General features: G+C 67.3%; 7 protein-coding genes across 7 annotated transcripts; 2 read left to right on the top strand and 5 right to left on the bottom strand.

Moving 5' to 3' along the window:
* Positions 1-380: 380 nt before the first annotated feature.
* V1510DRAFT_392732 (uncharacterized protein) lies at positions 381-2,941 on the top strand. Its single transcript, XM_066931801.1, has 4 exons — positions 381-1,039; positions 1,073-1,142; positions 1,174-1,334; positions 1,366-2,941. The coding sequence occupies exons 1-4, from the start codon at positions 452-454 to the stop codon at positions 2,725-2,727; spliced, it is 2,181 nt and encodes a 726-aa protein (XP_066789754.1). The 5' UTR covers positions 381-451; the 3' UTR covers positions 2,728-2,941.
* On the bottom strand, positions 2,724-4,466 carry V1510DRAFT_414960 (60S ribosomal protein uL3). The gene is made up of 2 exons (XM_066933504.1): positions 4,220-4,466; positions 2,724-3,913 (listed from the first exon to the last, which is right to left on the bottom strand). Exons 1-2 carry the CDS (start codon positions 4,367-4,369, stop codon positions 2,900-2,902), a joined length of 1,164 nt encoding a protein of 387 aa, XP_066789753.1. The 5' UTR covers positions 4,370-4,466; the 3' UTR covers positions 2,724-2,899.
* A 431-nt stretch (positions 4,467-4,897) lies between these two features.
* Positions 4,898-6,946, bottom strand: V1510DRAFT_444805 (uncharacterized protein). The gene is made up of 5 exons (XM_066935692.1): positions 6,667-6,946; positions 6,349-6,401; positions 6,241-6,312; positions 6,148-6,203; positions 4,898-6,111 (listed from the first exon to the last, which is right to left on the bottom strand). The coding sequence occupies exons 1-5, from the start codon at positions 6,813-6,815 to the stop codon at positions 5,107-5,109; spliced, it is 1,335 nt and encodes a 444-aa protein (XP_066789752.1). The 5' UTR covers positions 6,816-6,946; the 3' UTR covers positions 4,898-5,106.
* An 818-nt stretch (positions 6,947-7,764) lies between these two features.
* V1510DRAFT_414952 (uncharacterized protein) lies at positions 7,765-8,946 on the top strand. Its single transcript, XM_066933503.1, has 2 exons — positions 7,765-7,790; positions 7,824-8,946. Exons 1-2 carry the CDS (start codon positions 7,780-7,782, stop codon positions 8,896-8,898), a joined length of 1,086 nt encoding a protein of 361 aa, XP_066789751.1. The 5' UTR covers positions 7,765-7,779; the 3' UTR covers positions 8,899-8,946.
* On the bottom strand, positions 8,887-9,615 carry V1510DRAFT_429549 (uncharacterized protein). The gene is made up of 2 exons (XM_066935319.1): positions 9,110-9,615; positions 8,887-9,078 (listed from the first exon to the last, which is right to left on the bottom strand). The coding sequence occupies exons 1-2, from the start codon at positions 9,432-9,434 to the stop codon at positions 8,954-8,956; spliced, it is 450 nt and encodes a 149-aa protein (XP_066789750.1). The 5' UTR covers positions 9,435-9,615; the 3' UTR covers positions 8,887-8,953.
* Positions 9,616-9,684: 69 nt separating this feature from the next.
* Positions 9,685-11,843, bottom strand: V1510DRAFT_376512 (thiamine diphosphate-binding protein). Its single transcript, XM_066931567.1, has 3 exons — positions 11,287-11,843; positions 9,874-10,831; positions 9,685-9,839 (listed from the first exon to the last, which is right to left on the bottom strand). Exons 1-3 carry the CDS (start codon positions 11,464-11,466, stop codon positions 9,808-9,810), a joined length of 1,170 nt encoding a protein of 389 aa, XP_066789749.1. The 5' UTR covers positions 11,467-11,843; the 3' UTR covers positions 9,685-9,807.
* A 261-nt stretch (positions 11,844-12,104) lies between these two features.
* Positions 12,105-14,404, bottom strand: V1510DRAFT_414944 (phosphofructokinase domain-containing protein). Its single transcript, XM_066933502.1, has one exon. The coding sequence runs from the start codon at positions 14,365-14,367 to the stop codon at positions 12,130-12,132; it is 2,238 nt and encodes a 745-aa protein (XP_066789748.1). The 5' UTR covers positions 14,368-14,404; the 3' UTR covers positions 12,105-12,129.
* Between the last annotated feature and the right edge of the window lie 1,785 nt (positions 14,405-16,189).

Below are 16,189 nucleotides of genomic sequence, written 5' to 3'. Positions count from 1 at the left end.
ACCCCGCGCCTCTGGCCATATACCCGCACCGCACCGCACGCCCCAGCCCGACCCTACCGGCCCTCCGGCATCTCGGCCAGCGCCTTCAGCATCCGCAACCGCACCTGCGCCGGCGTCTGATCAGCCCGTTCCCGCCAACGTACCTCATCGTTGGCCAGCACATGCATGGCCGTATAGTCCGAGCTCTCGATCACGTTGACCAGGAGCTCGCGGCGGTCCAGTGTCTCGTAGTCCAGGCTGGGCGTCTCCGCCGGCTGGATCGCCAGTGGCCGCGTCTGCTCGCCGGCCCGCGGCATCGTGCTGTCGCTTATCTTGTCACAGCTGTCGGGCGTGGCGTGGGCGCAGAGACGTGACGAGGCCAAAGTTGTAGTTAAGCACCCAGCAGCGCACGCTTCCGCCACCTCGAGCACGACCATTCCAGCCAGACAGGCATTGACCGACGCTGCGGGAGATGGTGTACCGGGGCGACCGCCAGGGCGACTGGCACGACGGCCGCCAGGGCCCCCAGCGGGCCGAGAGAGGCTACCAAGGCTACGGCCGCGACGGCCGCGGATCGTACCGGGGCGGTCACGGCCACGGCGCGGCCGGCCGCGAGCCGGAGCACGACCGGCGGAGCTCGCCGCGGTCGTACGGGTCGTCGAGTCCGGACCGGGAGCGTCGTGGAGGGCGTGAGCGCGAGCGCGAGCGGGGAGACCGCGACCGAGACCGCGACCGCGACCGCGACCGAGACCGAGACCGCAACCGCGACTGGCGGGACCGCGGCCGCGATCGCGAGCGCCAGCGCACATACGATCGGGCGTCGGACCGGGCGTCGGACCGGGCGTCGGATCGGGCGTCGGACCGGACGTCGCGCACGCCCTCGCCGGCCTCGGACGGCCGCAGCCGCGGGCGCTGGCGGCCGCGATCACGGTCGCGGTCGCGGTCGCGATCGCGGTCGCGCTCGTACGAGCGCCCTCGCGAGCGCGCGCGCTCGCCGCTCGGACACCCGGCCAAGGATATCATCCTGCAGGGCCTGGAAACGGACCTTACCGAGGAAGACGTATGTTTGATCAGCCACCCGCGCTCACCCCAGCTCCAAGCCGCGATCCTGGCCCTCACCGACAAAGTCAGCAAGATCATGATCATCAGGGACCGGCAGACACGTACGTACGGCGCAGGGCGCGCTGACCGCAGGCGAAAGCCGGGGCTTTGCGTTCGTGCGCTTCGGCGAGCTCGACGACGCCAGGGAATTTATGGACAAACACCACCCGTTCATCCCCGTCAAGGGCGCACGCGTGCGCATAGCGTACTCGCGCGACCCCCAGAACGAGGAGGACGGCTGGCAGTGCCGAGCGGTGCGTATGCGGACGGGCGCGCTGACGGCAGTGCGGCGCCAGCAACTTTGCGCGCCGGACCGAGTGCTATCGGTGCACGGCGGCGCGCACGGGCACGCGCAAGGAGAACGACGGCGCGGGCGACGTGGGCACGGCCGCGTCGCAGTTCCTGATGCTGCGCGGGCTGGGCGCGGACACGGCGGAGGCGGCGATCGCCGACGCGCTCACGGGCGCGCTGGCGACAGCGTTCCGCCGGCTGCTGCTCGTGCGCGACCGCGACACGGGCCGGTCGTACGGCTTCGCGTTCGTCGAGTTCCGGACGGCGGACGAGTCGCGCCGCGCGCTCGACGAGCTGCGCGCCAACCCGGCGCTTGCCATCGACGGCGCCGCCGTCCGGCCGTCGTACATCCACGCGGGCGTGTTTGTGCCGGTCCACGGCGCCGTGGCCGACTCGCGGTTCGTGTTCGGGTCGAGCACGGGCCTGCGGCTGTCGTACTGGGACGAGGCTGCGTTTGCGTCGCTGTGGCCGGAGCCGGGCGCGGACGAGCCGGCGCTGGACGCGGACGAGCCGGCGGAGGACGCGGCCGAGGCCGCGGACGACGACCGCAGGAAGAAGAAGCCGGCGGCGGCGACGGCGGCGCCGATCGCGCCCATGAAGATGGCGCCGCAGCTGCAGAAGTGGCAGCGCAAGCAGGCCGAGCTGCGCGGCAAAGACGCCGCGGCCGCGGCGGACGCGCCCGGCCGGTCCGACCGCACCAGCTACCAGGAGTCGTTCGCGGACCCGACGACGCGGGCAGCGTGCCTGCTGTGCGCGCGCAAGTTCCAGTCGCAGGACCAGGTCAACACGCACGAGCGGCTGTCGGCGCTGCACAAGTTCAATCTACAGAACGCGGGCGCGGTCGAGCACGCGCGCGCGCGGATCGCGCGGCGCGCCAAGCTGCCGAGCGCGGCCGCGTACCGGGACCGCGCGTTCGAGCGCCGCCGCGTGCACAACCAGCCTGGAAAGCCGGTGCCGGCAGCGGCCAAGGAGGCCAAGACGGCCAAACCCAAGGCGCCCAAGGCGGCGCCCGCGCCCGCGCCCGAGGACGACGTCGACATGTTTGCGGACGCGCCGGCGGACGCGTTTGCCAGCAAGGGCTCGAAGCTGCTCGAAAAGATGGGGTGGAAGTCCGGCAGCGGGCTGGGGGCGACGGGCAGCGGGATCGCGACCGCGATCGAGGCCGAGGTGTACGCGCCCGGCGTCGGTCTTGGCGCCGAGGGCAGCAAGATGTCGATCGCCGACAAGGCCGCGGCCAAGGACGGCACCAGCTACCAGCAGTTCCTCAAGCGCGGGCTCGAAACCATGCGTGACCGCTACGAAAAGGCCGCGGACGCGGACGCGGACGCGGACGAGGACGCACCAGAACAATCTTAAGGCAAAAGTACTTATAAACTTTTTTTATTATTTCGTTCTCTTCTTAATCTCTTTTTATACTATAGTTTACATGAGAGAATAAAACATAAAAGAGGACGAAGGACACAGAAGAAGACCACAAACTCACAAAACAAGATTCTTTTATTAAAAGAAAACTACTTTAGAAATGCATTTAGAGATCCTTCTTCGTAGTGCCCATGAAAGCGTGCTTCTCAGCCGGGGTCTGGAAGCGGCCCTTGCCGAACTTGGAGGCGGTGTCGATCCACTTGAGCGAAACGTTCTCCAGAGCCCATCTCGAGGTGTGGGTGCGCAGCGACTTGCGGAGGGTGATGACACGCTTCTTGACACCGGGGATCGAGCCCTTGACCATGACGTAGTCGTTCTTGACGTCACCGTAGCGGACGAAGCCACCCATGGGGGTGATGGTCTTCTCGGTGCGGTCGAACTCGGTCGCGGCGTTGGCCTTGTCCTCGGCCTTGCCGATGCGGTAGATCTTGTGGTTGACCGACGTACGGTGGTGGTAACCACGCTGACCGGCACGGGCAACAGTCCACTGGACGTGGGCCGGGTGCCAGGCACCGATACAAGCGACCTTGCGCAGACCCTTGTGGGTCTTGCGGGGAAGCTTCTTGGTACCCCAACGGGCGGTGACACCCTCGAAACCGTGACCCTTGGTGACGGCGATGGCGTCGATGACCTCGTCCTGCTCGAAGACCGACGAGACGTCGACCTCCTTCTCAAAGTGCTCCTTGGCCCAGTCAACCTTGTCCGAGATCGAACCACCGTTGACCTGGATCTCAAGAAGGTGAGCCTTCTTCTGCGACAGAGGAGTCTTGCGGATCTGAGTGTGCGCGAGGACACGGACAACAGTGCAGTACTTCTTGATTCTCTCCAGCTCGCGAGCGACCGAGACACCCTCGTCGGCGTACTTCTTGGTGTACTTGGTGAAGGCCTTCTTCTTGCTCTGGTACCAGTTCTTGTAGAAGCGGCGCTTGACCTCCTCCGACAGGTGCTCAGCCCAGACAGTGGTCAGCGAACGCAGACCACGGGGGGTCTCGATGTAGCCGACAACACCGACAATGACAAGGGGAGGGGTGTCGACGACAGTGACAGCCTCGACAACCTCACGCTTGTGCATCTTGGAGCCGGGACGGTCCAGGTCACGGACAACAGTGGTCATACCGGCCTGATTGGTTAGAACACGCTCATCAAAAAAATTTTCCGTCCACACCAGCAAGCCCACCGACGATAGTAACCGCATTGCAGACACTGTGCGCACGGCGCCCCGAGCACCCAGACCGACGCAGCCAAGCGATCATCTGCCGGACCAGAAAACATGCCCTGCGGCAAAATTTTCTCGACAATCCAACCAGACTCCCGATGCACCCACGTCGTTCTGTGTGATCTGATCGCCATATGTGCTCACTGCCGTGCGTCTGCTTGCACTCCATCGTCGGCCGCGAATGCTCCTGGGTGAATTCGATGGACTTACCTTGTAACCGACGAAAGCGGTCAGGTGGACGGGCTTCGACTTGTCATCGGTGGGGAAGGACTTGACCTTGCCCTGGTGACGGGCGGCTCTCTTTCTGGGCAGGAAGCCGAGAGATCCGTGTCTGGGAGCTTCGTATTTTCTGTGAGACATCGTTACTGTCGACTGGTTGTTGAATTGATAGTATAACGAGAGAAGAAAAAGACGAAGGTGAATATACAATTATTCCCAACCGAAAAATGTGTGTCGTTGGTGTAGTGTTTGCACTGTTTTTTTTCTCTGCTAGCACTAATTGGCACATTGAACCCTAATAATTTGTGTGTTGATGTGGTGGTTGGCCCGCTTAAACCCTATTGCCGGTCGTTGCTGTGACTGCGTTTTGATGGCGCGCCGTTAGTGCCCTCACGTGACCACATCGCGCGCGCCAGCGGCCGTCTGCAGCTCGCCGCCCCCCGCCGGCTCTCGAGCCGCACGAACGCGCTTACATGAGCGCTTACCAAGCCCCCGCCGCTGGCGCGGCGTACGTAATATCAGCGCTCTGGTTACATAAACGCGACCCCGGAAAAATAGCGCTTCTTGCTAGCGCAATCCGTCTGCCGGAACTAACGGCACAGATCTAAGCCGGGCTCGGCGGGCGGGGGCCGGCCAGCTACCTGCAGCCCTCCGCGCAATTGCGCCAATTTGAATAAACGCCCGGTCCGAGACCGGGTAGGGATAATATTATGAGAATACAGTTCTCGGATGAGAAAGAAAACATGAACGACACTGCACAATACAGACAAAACTGGTAGATCAGGGGCGGCAGGACCGCGTTATACAAAGGCGTTGTCAGTCGGAAGCGTAACCTCCTGGCCGGGCCATGGTGTTGTGGTTAGTGCAGGTGCACCAGCTTAGAGCAGCATCTTTCTGGGGTCCTCGATGAACTCCTTGACGAGCTTGAGGAAGGTGACAGCCTCACGTCCGTCAAGCAGTCTGTGGTCGTAGGTCAGGGCGAGGTACATGTACGGGCGGATCTCCGGCTTGCCGTTGACGGGGACGACACGGTCCTTGACAGCGTGCAGGCCCAGGACGGCGGTCTGGGGCAGGTTGATGATGGGAGTGCCCATCAGCGAGCCAAAGACACCGCCGTTGGAGATGGTGATGGTGCCACCAGCCATGTCCTCGATCGTGAGCTTGTTGTCACGGGCCTTCTTGCCGAGCTCGGCGATAGCGGCCTCGATCTCGAGCATCGACAAGCCCTCGGCGTTGCGGACGATGGGCGTGACGAGACCCTTCGGGGTGGCAACAGCGACCGAGATGTCGACGTAGTCGCGGTAGACGATGGTGTCGCCGCCGTTGGGACCCTCAATGGCACCGTTGACGGCGGGGATCTCCTTGGCAGCCAGGCAGACGGCCTTGGAGAACGCCGACATGAAGCCGAGCTTGATGCCGGTCTTCTTGAGGATCTCGTCCTTGTAGAGCTTGCGGAACTCGATCAGGTTCGACATGTCGACCTCGTTGAAGGTCGTCAGCGACGCGGCCGTGTTCTGCGACTGCTTCAGACGCTCGGCAATGCGCAGACGCATGCGGTTCATCTTGACGCGGCTCTCGGTGCGGCTGCCGACACCGGGGACGGTCTCGACGGGCGCGGCGGGCTTGGGGGCCTCCTTGGGAGCAGCCGGCGCGGCGGGCTTGGGGGCCTCGGCGGGCTTGGGGGCCTCGGCGGCGGGCTTGGGGGCCTCGGCAGCCGGAGCGGGCGCGCTCTCGGCGGGCTTGGCCTCCTCAGCGGGCTTCTCGGACGGCGCGCCGCTGGTGTCGATCTTGAACAGGTCCTGGCCGACGGTGACGGTCGCGTCCTCCTCGGCGAGAAGCTCGACGATGGTGCCGGCAGCAGGGGCGTTGACAGCAACGTCGATCTGGCGTCAGCGCGCGTTCAATGCGCGGCCACATACCTTGTCGGTCTCGATGGAGGCAACCTCCTCGTCCAGCTCGACGTAGTCACCGACCTCTGCAAGGTCAGCTAACGAAACGGTCACGCAACTTACGCTTGACCCACTGCTTAAGGGTGCCCTCCGAGATGGACTCAGCCATGGTGGGCACGGGAACGGTCTGGACGGCTGCGGCGTCAGTGCGACTCGGCGGTGGATGCGTACCGTACGTGCGGGCCAGGAAGGTCGACGGGGCAAAGGCCTTGGCGAGCTGGGGTCTAAGCTGTCAGTCTCTGTCCCATATCGTATAGCGCCGGAATCCCCGGCGGACGCGCCGGATGACCAGCCAGGCCGGCGGCGGATTCGCCCGGCGCTCTGCTGGCGTGATGGCCGGCCACAATGGCCGGCCGCCGCTGCAGTACGGCTTCCGATACAGGTATCCGGAACACCGACGCGCAGCGGGCACAGCAGCGGCCGTCGACCGTACGGCCATCGCACCGGGTCATCTACCACGGCGCACCAGCGGCGAGGGTCTGGGCTTACCTAGCAGCGCGGGTAGCCAGGACGGACTGAATCCGGGCGGCGGGGGCCGCGGTCGAAAGAGCCGCCGATCTCATGGCGACTGCGGAGCGGGAGAGGCCCTTGGCGGCGCGCCGCGACACAGCCGAAGACGAGCGGACGGATCTGATCATGATGAATGCTTCTAGAGTTCAAACAAACGAAGCCGGGGCTCAGAGCGGGGGCAGTGGTTGAGTGTATGGGCAAAAGAAAGAAAAAAAGGGAACCGACGGATAATGTTTTTGTAATATACGGTGTTGTGCACACTATTACGAACGCCCAGATTGGACAGCGCCCCAGTGCACGGCGGAGCCACGGCCTGTGGCCTCGCCCGGCCTGGCGCCAGCCACGACTCTACAGCTAGACGGCGGCACCAGCGGCGCTGCATGTCTTGGGTATGGCTTGCAGCCGGCTGTCCGGCCTGCCGATCCAGGGCGCGCGTCGGACCGTAGAGGCTGCGTAGCGGCCCAAGCCGCGCCGAGACATAGCGGCCGGCGCGGCGCCGGACGACCCCACCATGCATACCATCGCGATCGCTGGACGGTAACCGAAACCCCGGCCGTGCAGCGCGGCGGCTGGTGGCGGCGTCGATGCCCTGGCGCCTATACACAGACCCGGCGGCGACGGGGCTGGCTGCGGACGACGGCGACGGGCGCGGCGGGCGCGGTGCGGCGCGGCGGGCGAGCCGCGGCGGCCCTTGGCCCGGCAGACCTACGAGTCTGGGGTCGCCGGCGGCCGACCATTGGCCGTCCCCCGGTTTGCAATGCCCCTGCTGGCGGCCAGACGCCGGATGGTGGCGCGGGAGGCTTGTGCGCCCCGGTCGGATTGCCGACGCCGCACCGAAAGACGTGGCGGATGCGGCACAAGCGGCGCGCGGCGCGGCGCCGGCGCGCGCTATCCGACGGCCTCCGCAGGCCTTGATTGGCCAGCGGCCGAGCTTACCCGGCCGGTCGGTCCTTACCCGGTGGATGTCCGGGGAAGTTACCCGGGGCCGCCCGGCGCCGCACGCCGTGCGGCGCGGACCCGCCGGAGGCTTACCCGGCCCGCCGTGCGGCTCGGCCTTCATTTTCGATCCTCGCCACGCTTCTCGCCATCAACATGCCGCCAAAGTACGTTCCGTCGCCGCGCACTGCTAACCCCAGGTCCGACATCCACAAGTCGTCGTGGGAGGACACGGCCGTCCCCGCCGTCTGCGAGACGTGCCTCGGGCCGAACCCGTACATCAAGATGATGCGCGAGCGGTACGGCGCCGAGTGCAAGCTCTGCACCCGGCCCTTCACCGTCTTCCGGTGGATGCCCGAGCCCAACACGCGGTACAAGAAGACAGGCATCTGCCGGACGTGCTCGCAGCAGAAGAACTGCTGCCAGTGCTGCATGCTCGATCTGACGTTCGGCCTGCCGCTCGCGATCCGCGACGCCGCCCTGCGCATGGTCGAGGGCTCGACGTCGAGCTCGACGTCGCTGACCACGGTCGAGCCCCAGAACGTGATCTCGAAGCAGTTTGTCGCGCAGGCCATCGAGCAGCGCATCAAGGAGGGCCAAGGCGACCACATCTTCGAGACGCAGTCGCGGACAGAGATCGCTGGGCGCGAGCTGCTCAAGCGGCTCGCCCAGGCCGAGCCGTACTACCGCAAGAGCAACGTGGCCAACTTTGGCGGCGAGACCGAGGGCGAGGGCGCCGACGCCGCAGGCGAGTCCGCCGGCAAGCCTAAGAACCGCGCGAACCTGGCCAAGCTCGTGGCCAAGGTCGGCGAGATCGGCGGCAAGCTGACGACGCCGAAGGACCCCAAAATCATGTCGCTTTTCCTGACCGGCGTCGACGACGACCTGCCCGAGTACGAGCTGCGCCGCCACTTCGAGGCCTACGGCGCGCTCAAGTCGGTCGTCTGCTCGCACCGCGCCCGCTGCGCGTTCGTCAACTACACCACCCGCGAGGACGCCGAGAAGGCCGCGGACGCCACCGGCACCGCCGTCGTCATCCGCGGCTGTCCGCTGCGCGTGACCTGGGGCCGGCCCCGGGCGCTCGGCGACGACGCGCACGGCGCCCAGAACGTCAAGCTCGCCCAGGCCAACAAGCGCAAGCTGCTCGACCAGGCGCGCGCCGCGCTCGGCGAAGCGCCCAAGGCCAAGCAGCCCAAGAGCGACCTCGGGCCCAAGCTGCCGCCCGGCCAGGGCCGCACCGTCTACGAGAGCCAGAGGGCCGACTATGAGGAGTAGCATGTATGTTAGATTGCGGATAGGATAAAATGTACAATGGATCCCAACCCCCGGGCTACTGCGGCGCCCCGCACGACTTGCGCACGATCCGCCGGGCCGTGCCCGCCAGGTTCGTCTTGCCCGGCTTGACCCTGAGCGACTCGTTGTCGCCCAGCTCAGTGTGTTCGTGTATCCGCAGTTCTGCCGTCAGCGCCGCCAGCGCCACACTTACTGTAGGTCGCGCGCTCCTGGTTGGTCAGCTCGGCGTCGTGCTTGGTAGACACCGTGGCGACGGCCTCGCCGGCGGCCTCCTCCTCGGTGGCGATGCGCTCGCCCTGGACGATGTTGCTCCGGAGCATCGTGGCCACGTCGTTGAGGAAGACGAGCCGCTCCTGGAGGACCTCCGGCGTCGGGTTGGCGAACTCGACCCGGCCGGCACGCATCTGCTCGGCGGCCTGCGCGCGCGCCGACGTGAGCATGCGCAGGTCCTTGTCGAATGCGATGCGGGTGGCCCGGAGAAGCGTCCGGTAGGCCGAGAGAACCTGGTTGGACGGCATGATTGCAGGGCGCGAGGGCCGAGGACGGGCGAGAATGGGCGGATGGACCGCAGGAGATCGGGCGCGGTGTCTGTCGGAGCCCGTCGGTGCAGGCAGAAGGGCGTGGCGAGTTGTTCCGGTCGAGGTCAAATTGGCGAGGTCAAATTTTTGACGTCGGCTGGGACCATTTGGCCGTGGAGCCGGCCGCTACGAGAAATGGCAGATCAGCTGCCAGGCAGAGATGCCGAGCACAGAGCGCACAGCGCCACAGTCGGGAGACGAATTATATTGCCTGTGTAGGATCTACATACACGCGCGGCGGACCGGCGGCCGACGCTGGGCAAGGTAAACAAAACCAGGTGGGCAGGGCCCATCTATCGGGGTTGCGGTCTATCTAGAAGGGCAGGTAGAGGGTCTTCTTGGCAGCTGGATGTTAGCAGGTTCCGCGGCGGTCGCTTACCCTTCACGATGACGTCCGTGGTGGGGAAAGCCAGGGACTCGAGCTCGACGGCGTACGGGGTCGGGACCTCGGCACCGGTGACACGCTCGACCGGGGCGTCAAGGTAGTCCCAGCCCTCGGACTCCATCATCTGGGCGGCGATCTCGGAGCCGAAGCCAAAGGCCGGGAAGCCGGCGTCGACAGCGACCAGGCGGTTGGTCTTCTTGACCGAGGCCACGATGGCGTCAACGTCCATGGGCTTGATCGAGCGCAGGTTGATGACCTCGGCCGAGATGTTCTCCTTGGCAAGCAGCTCAGCGGCCTGCAGGCAGAACTCGACCGGGCGCGAGTGCGAGACGAGCGTGACGTCGGTGCCCTCGCGCTCGATCTTGGCCTTGCCGAGCGGGATCACAAACTCGGGCGACTGGGCCTCCTCCGAGAGCGTGAAGGTCTCGCCGTACATGATCTCGTTCTCGAGGAAGACGGTGACGTTGGGGTCGCGGATGGCGGCCTTCATCAGGCCCTTGGCGTCCTCGGCCGAGTACGGCGAGACGACCTTGAGGCCGGGGATCGAGCCGTACCACGCGGCGTAGTCCTGCGAGTGCTGCGCACCGACACCGGCGGCGGCGCCGTTGGGGCCACGGAACGTGACGTTACAAGGCTGGGTCCCGCCAGACATATAGTACGTCTTCGCCGCAGAGTTGACGATGTGATCGATGGCCTGCATCGCAAAGTTGAAAGTCATGAACTCGCAGATGGGCTTCAGGCCCGCGAGGGCGGCACCGACACAGATACCGGCGAAACCGGCCTCGGTAATGGGCGTGTCGATGACCCGCTTCTCGCCGAACTTGTCCAGCAGTCCGCGGGAGACCTTGTAGGCGCCGTTGTACTGCGCGACCTCCTCTCCCATCAGGAAGACAGCCTCGTCGCGCTCCATCTCCTCGGCCATGGCCTGGTTGAGGGCGTCACGGACGGTGATCTGCGGTCAGCAGTGGTCGTTGGCGGGGGGTGGACGGGCGAGGGGGTGGACGTGCGAACGGGGGCGACGACCGCCGGCCACGGCCGCGACCGCCGCGCCGGACGCGCAGACGCGTGCCGGCGTGGTTGGCGCCGGGTGGGGGGCCACGGCCGGCGTCGACCGGTGCGGGATGACATATCTCCGAAAGGACGCACTAGCACAAAAAAACCGCGCGCCGCCAAACGTCAACGCCCGGAAGCCGGCAACGCGGCAGCGCGGTCGCGGCGGCTGCAGAACACGCCGAGAATTGCGCAGACGCTCCCGGCGGCCACCAGTGCCCGCCGGCGGCCACCAATGCTGGCCGCCGCCGCCAACCGCCCCCGCGTCCCCTATCGTCGCTGCGGCCAACTGGCTCGGCTCGTCCAAGCTCCCGCCCGTCGCGCCCGCGCGTCCGCGCATCCCTGCGCCAGACTTACCTGGATGGGGCCGCCCGCCGTCGAAGCCAGTCGACGGTTGGGGTAGAGAGCCAGGTCCTTCTGTCCAACAAGAGGCGAAGCCGCGTTCTTGTTGACCAGGTACTTCGACAGCGGCGCCGCCGCCGACGAAGACGTCGAGAACTGTCTAGCAGCCCGCTTGATGGAAGCAATTGATGCCATTGTAGCTAATAAAATCTTTGACTTAGATCGAATGAAATAAGAAAGGAAGACGAGGAGCAAAAGAAAAGGAAAAAAGGATGGAAAAACAGGCCTGAGGGAAAGGGCAACTTTGGCGGTGTTTGCTAGAGTGTGGGCCGCGAGTCGGAAGGGTCGTGAGGGATTAGTGTTGGGTTCCGTGGCCGGGTAAGGGCGGTTAACAGCGGCCGGCGGGCCGTGCGTACCTGGGCGCCGGAACCGTCGACGAATCGGGTGGCTTGGCGGGCCGGCAGAGTCACGTGACGCGACGTTTATCCGACAGTGTTGGGCGCGGTTGGGGCGCGCGCCGCACGGACGGTGGCGCGAGGGGTGAGCCGCACGGCGTGCGGCGGGCGGCCCCGGCCGCGACGAGCAGCGGCGCCGCGGCCGGCGCCAGAGCACGCGGCCGGCACGCGGACCAGGCCCCCCGGCCGCGCTCGGCCGCGCTCGCCGCACCCGACACGCGCAGCGCGCCCGCGCGCAATCTCCCGCGCCGGCGGCTACATGCCGCTGCGGCTACATGCGTGCTACCCGGCCGCGCCACGCGCCACGCGCCACCGGCAGCCTCCACCCGGTCGCCGCCAATTGCCGCAGCGGCCCGGCGTGGGCCGCTCTACGGGATGCCGTCTCAAACGGTGCATTGGCTACCTAAACGTCGGTCGGCGACGTGCCCGACAGCATGTTGCTCGTCTTCTTCATGGCCGCCCAGAACACGCGGCGCGGGCGGCGGTTGTCGACCTCGGTCTCGTGCTCGTAGAGGTCGCGGACGCTCGAGAACACGACCTTGGCGCCGAGAATGCCAATGACCGAGGCCGAGGCCGAGTCAGAGCCCGCTGACTGGTTGTTCTCGATGAACTGCATGCACTTGACGGCCAGACGCGTCGCGCGCAGGCGGTCCATCGGGGACGGGATGCCGCCCTGCTGGACGTGGCCCGGAATGGCGGTGCGGGCGTCGAAGCGCCCCTTGGCCTCCTCGCGGATGATGTCGGCGATGAGCTGGGTGGTGAAGACCTTGGAGGCCTTCTCGTTGCGCAGCAGCAGCTTGCCGCCGCGGTTCTGGCCCTGGTCGGCGCCGAAGTTGGTGCGCAGCCGCTCGACGTCCTGCTCGAGCTGGCGGATGGTGATGCCCTCCTCCGGGGAGTAGACGGCGATGGCGCCCACGCAGAGGCCGGCGTAGGTGGCGACGTAGCCGCACTTGCCGCCCTGGACCTCGACGACAAAGACGCGGCGGCGGGTGGCGGACGCGGACTGCTTGATGGCGTCGCAGTAGTCGACCAGCGCGTTCAGGCACGTGTCGCTGCCGAGCGAGTACTCGGTGCCGGGCACGTTGTTGGAGATGGTCGCCGGCAGGCAGACCATGGGGATCCGGAACGCGGGGTAGTTCTTGCGCGCGCGCTCGAGCTGGTGCAGCGCCAGGAAGGCCTCGAAGCCGCCGACGATGAGCAGGCCGTCGAACTGGTACTTCTGGAAGTAGTACGCGACCATGCCGATGTCGACGTCCGGCAGCGAGCGGTTCGTGCCGATCTCGGAGCCGCCGCGGATGATCCACGCCTCGACGTCGAGCCACGACAGCTCGCGGACCGAGTCGTGGCGGGTCAGGCCGGTGAAGCCGTTGTGGATCGCGTAGGGCTTGTAGCCGCGGGCCAGGCAGTAGCACGCGGCCGCGCGCGTGGCCGCGTTCATGCCGCCGGCCGGCGCGCCCACGTTGACGATCGCGATCTTGAGCCGGTTCTCGGCCGGCAGGCTGGCGGCCTTGGAGTCGTCGTCGGCGATCGTGGTCGCCTGGAACGCGGCGTAGTACTCGGCAAAGTCCGTGTCGCGCAGCGCCATGGCCTTGTCGAAGTCCTTGGCCTCGATCGCGGCCGCGACCGACTTGGTCAGCGCGACCGACTCGACCAGCGGCTTGCGCGAGATCTTGTTCTCGGTGATGGCGATCATCGGCGACGGCGTCTCGGGCGTGGACTCGAGCACGGCGTCGACGGCGTCGACGCCCTGCATGGTCGCCAGCATGCGGTCGTACGCGACGGCGGTGCCGCCGCGCTGGACGTGCCCGAGCGTGGTGATGCGCGTGTCGAGCCCGAGCTTCTGGACGAGCAGGTCCTTGACGTGCTCGGCCGTGACCGGGTTGAGCTCGTTGTCGATCGCGCCCTCGGCGACGATCACGACCGACTTGCGCTTGCCCTTCTTGCGGTGCGCGTCGATGATGGCGCACATCTCGTCGCCCCACGTCTGCGCGCTCGGCGGCTGCTCGGGGATGAAGATGTAGTCGGCGCCGGTGGCCAGCCCGGCCATCAGCGCGAGCCAGCCGCAGTGCCGGCCCATGACCTCGACGACGAACGCGCGCGAGTGCGAGAACGCGGTCGCGTCGATGAAGTCCACCGACTGGCAGATCCGCGAGAGCGACGAGAACGCGCCGATCGTCGCGTCCGTCGACGACATGTCGTTGTCGATCGACCCGACGAGCCCGACGATCGTCAGGTGCCGGTACGGCTCGGCCGCGGCCGCCGTCAGCTCGCCGGTCGAGACCAGCTCGGCGACCAGCCCGGGCCACTCGGACCGGAACAGGTCCGCGCCGGTGAGCGAGCCGTCGCCGCCGCACACGATCAGCGCGTCGATCCCGTTCACGATCATGTTGCGGGCCGCGCGCAGCCGCCCGGCGCGCTCGCGGAACGCCGCGCACCGCGCCGTGCCGATCAGCGTGCCGCCCTCGGAGAGGTACCCGCGCACGTCCTCCCACGACATCTGCTTGATCATGTCCCCGCCCTGCACGAGGCCCTCGTAGCCCTCGTAGATCGCGAACGCGTCGCAGTTCTTGGCGATCGCCGACCGCACCACCGCGCGGACCGCCGCGCACATGCCCGGCGCGTCGCCGCCCGACGTGATCATGCCGATGCGCTTGCGGCGCCCGCCCGCCGGCGCCGGCGCCGCCGGCGTGGCCGTGCGCGGCGCCGGCGCTGGCGTCGGCGCCGCCGTGCGCGACGAGAACGCGTTGCGCTTGGTCGTGAACCCGACCAGGTGGCCCAGCGGGTCGTGGCAGTAGACCTCCACCGGCTGGGCGTCCGACGGCACCGTCTGGAAGAGCGTCTTGCGCTTGCGCAGCAGCTGGATCAGGCTGTCCACGAACGGCGTGAACAGCACCAGCGTCGGCGACAGCGTGCGCCAGTCCGCGTCCGGCGCGGCCGCGCCGGCCGACGTGCCGGACGTCGCGCCGGGGACCAGCCGCAGCTTGATGGTCACGCGCTCGCCCTCGTCGGCGTGGGCGCCGGCCGAGTGCAGCCACGTCTCGGCGTCCGACTCGATGCACGAGTCGTCCGGCGCGGCGGCCCCCGACTGCCGGCTGTACACGAGGCCTTCCTTGAACCCGAGGTCGAGGTAGAATTCGAGCGCGGCCGTGTACAGCTCGCGGGTGGGTGCAACCAGCGACGAGAACGAGACGCCGTGGACGAGCGAGAACGAGTCCAGCTCGGGAGTGTCGGCCGCGTCAAGCGGTGCCGACGGTAGGATGTACGGCGAGGTCATCTGGCGGTCAGCGTGTCCGTTGCCGCGTCGAGGGCTCGCCTGAGGCGGCGGCCCGGGGAGAAAGACGGCCGCCGGCGGCCCGGCCCGCCGCCACGGCCGGCCCCGGCGCTCCAGCCGGCGGCCCCACGGCCGCGCCCGCGCTCCGGCCCGCCTGGTCGCTGGCCGGCCGCAGATCGCCCGCCGTGCCGCCCGCGGCGGCCGCCCCAACGGCCGGCCAGGCGCTTTGTTCGCTTGTGCGCCACCTCCACGCCAATGCGCCGCGCCAGCCGCACCGGCGTCCGCCCCGGCCCGTCCCGCACCGCTGCACACTCACTGGTCTTCTAGTCTGCTCAGACGCTCCGGTGGGCACCTGTGGATGCCGATGGGGGTGTGAAAGATGGACTCAAATTTTTTCTGATCTGTCTTTAAAAGGTTGGGGTAACTACGATAGTGAGTTCTCAACGCCGGCACGGCCACCCGCGCAGCCACCACGCTCGGCGACGGCCGCCGCGGCCGCGCCAGCGCGCAAATTTTTCCGGCCGGCGCCAGGCGCGATACTGGGGTCGGCGTAGACCGACTGGAGAAAGGTCGGGCCGGTTAGACTAAATACGGAACAAAGATAGGCCTGTTCGGCTGCGCTAACGCCAGCCGGCTAGTGGCTGGTGAGCGATAGCGCTGCCGCCGGCGTGGCGGTGCACGGCCGCGGAGACCCCAGGCTGGTGCGTGCGCCCGCGGCCGCCGGCTGGTGCTGTCGGCGGTCGCGGCCGGCTGTGCGGGCCTCCGGCGGCGACTGGGGGGGTGGCTGCCCTCGGGCACTGGCCTCGGGCGGGCGGCTATATGCGGCTATATGCTATGCCGGCAGATCTGCCCGCAGGGCAGCCACCTCGACGGAGTCGCCGCCGGAGGCTGTTGGCGAGCCTCCGGCGGCGACTCCGTCGAGGGTAGCTGCCCTTCGGGCAGGGCGGCTGTGCGGCTGTATGCCCTGCCTGTGTCGGAGGCTGTTGGCGAGCCTCCGCGGCGACTCCGTCGGGGGTGGCTGCCCTTCGGGCAGGGCGGCTATATGCGGCTATATGCTCTGCCCGGCAGATCTGCCCGAAGGGCAGCCACCTCGACGGAGTCGCCGCCGGAGGCTGTTGGCGAGCCTCCGGCGGCGACTCCGTCGAGGGTAGCTGCCCTTCGGGCAGGGCGGCTGTATGCGGCTATATGTTAG

Source organism: Dipodascopsis tothii, assembly GCF_038497935.1.
Source record: "Dipodascopsis tothii strain CBS 759.85 unplaced genomic scaffold V1510scaffold_10, whole genome shotgun sequence".
Lineage (NCBI taxonomy): Eukaryota > Fungi > Ascomycota > Lipomycetes > Lipomycetales > Lipomycetaceae > Neoaidaea > Neoaidaea tothii.
This window is presented reverse-complemented; position numbering and strand designations above follow the sequence as displayed.

What these genes read in the sequence shown, in the direction of transcription:
- V1510DRAFT_429549 (XM_066935319.1), bottom strand. Translation starts at nt 9,434, where the DNA reads ATGCCGTCCAACCAGGTTCTCTCGGCCTACCGGACGCTTCTCCGGGCC. An exon ending in CCAGGAGCGCGCGACCTACA is followed by an intron (nt 9,079 to 9,109) that starts GTAAGTGTGGCG and finishes CGCTGACGGCAG; the next exon opens with AACTGCGGATACACGAACAC.
- V1510DRAFT_414960 (XM_066933504.1), bottom strand. Translation starts at nt 4,369, where the DNA reads ATGTCTCACAGAAAATACGAAGCTCCCAGACACGGATCTCTCGGCTTC. An exon ending in CCGCTTTCGTCGGTTACAAG is followed by an intron (nt 3,914 to 4,219) that starts GTAAGTCCATCG and finishes CTAACCAATCAG; the next exon opens with GCCGGTATGACCACTGTTGT.
- V1510DRAFT_376512 (XM_066931567.1), bottom strand. Translation starts at nt 11,466, where the DNA reads ATGGCATCAATTGCTTCCATCAAGCGGGCTGCTAGACAGTTCTCGACG. An exon ending in CGGCGGGCGGCCCCATCCAG is followed by an intron (nt 10,832 to 11,286) that starts GTAAGTCTGGCG and finishes TGCTGACCGCAG; the next exon opens with ATCACCGTCCGTGACGCCCT. An exon ending in CACGGACGTCATCGTGAAGG is followed by an intron (nt 9,840 to 9,873) that starts GTAAGCGACCGC and finishes GCTAACATCCAG; the next exon opens with CTGCCAAGAAGACCCTCTAC.
- V1510DRAFT_414944 (XM_066933502.1), bottom strand. Translation starts at nt 14,367, where the DNA reads ATGATCACGTCGGGCGGCGACGCGCCGGGCATGTGCGCGGCGGTCCGC.
- V1510DRAFT_444805 (XM_066935692.1), bottom strand. Translation starts at nt 6,815, where the DNA reads ATGATCAGATCCGTCCGCTCGTCTTCGGCTGTGTCGCGGCGCGCCGCC. An exon ending in CTGGCTACCCGCGCTGCTAG is followed by an intron (nt 6,402 to 6,666) that starts GTAAGCCCAGAC and finishes CTGACAGCTTAG; the next exon opens with ACCCCAGCTCGCCAAGGCCT. An exon ending in CTTCCTGGCCCGCACGTACG is followed by an intron (nt 6,313 to 6,348) that starts GTACGCATCCAC and finishes CTGACGCCGCAG; the next exon opens with CCGTCCAGACCGTTCCCGTG.
- V1510DRAFT_392732 (XM_066931801.1), top strand. Translation starts at nt 452, where the DNA reads ATGGTGTACCGGGGCGACCGCCAGGGCGACTGGCACGACGGCCGCCAG. An exon ending in CATCAGGGACCGGCAGACAC is followed by an intron (nt 1,143 to 1,173) that starts GTACGTACGGCG and finishes CGCTGACCGCAG; the next exon opens with GCGAAAGCCGGGGCTTTGCG. An exon ending in ACGGCTGGCAGTGCCGAGCG is followed by an intron (nt 1,335 to 1,365) that starts GTGCGTATGCGG and finishes CGCTGACGGCAG; the next exon opens with TGCGGCGCCAGCAACTTTGC.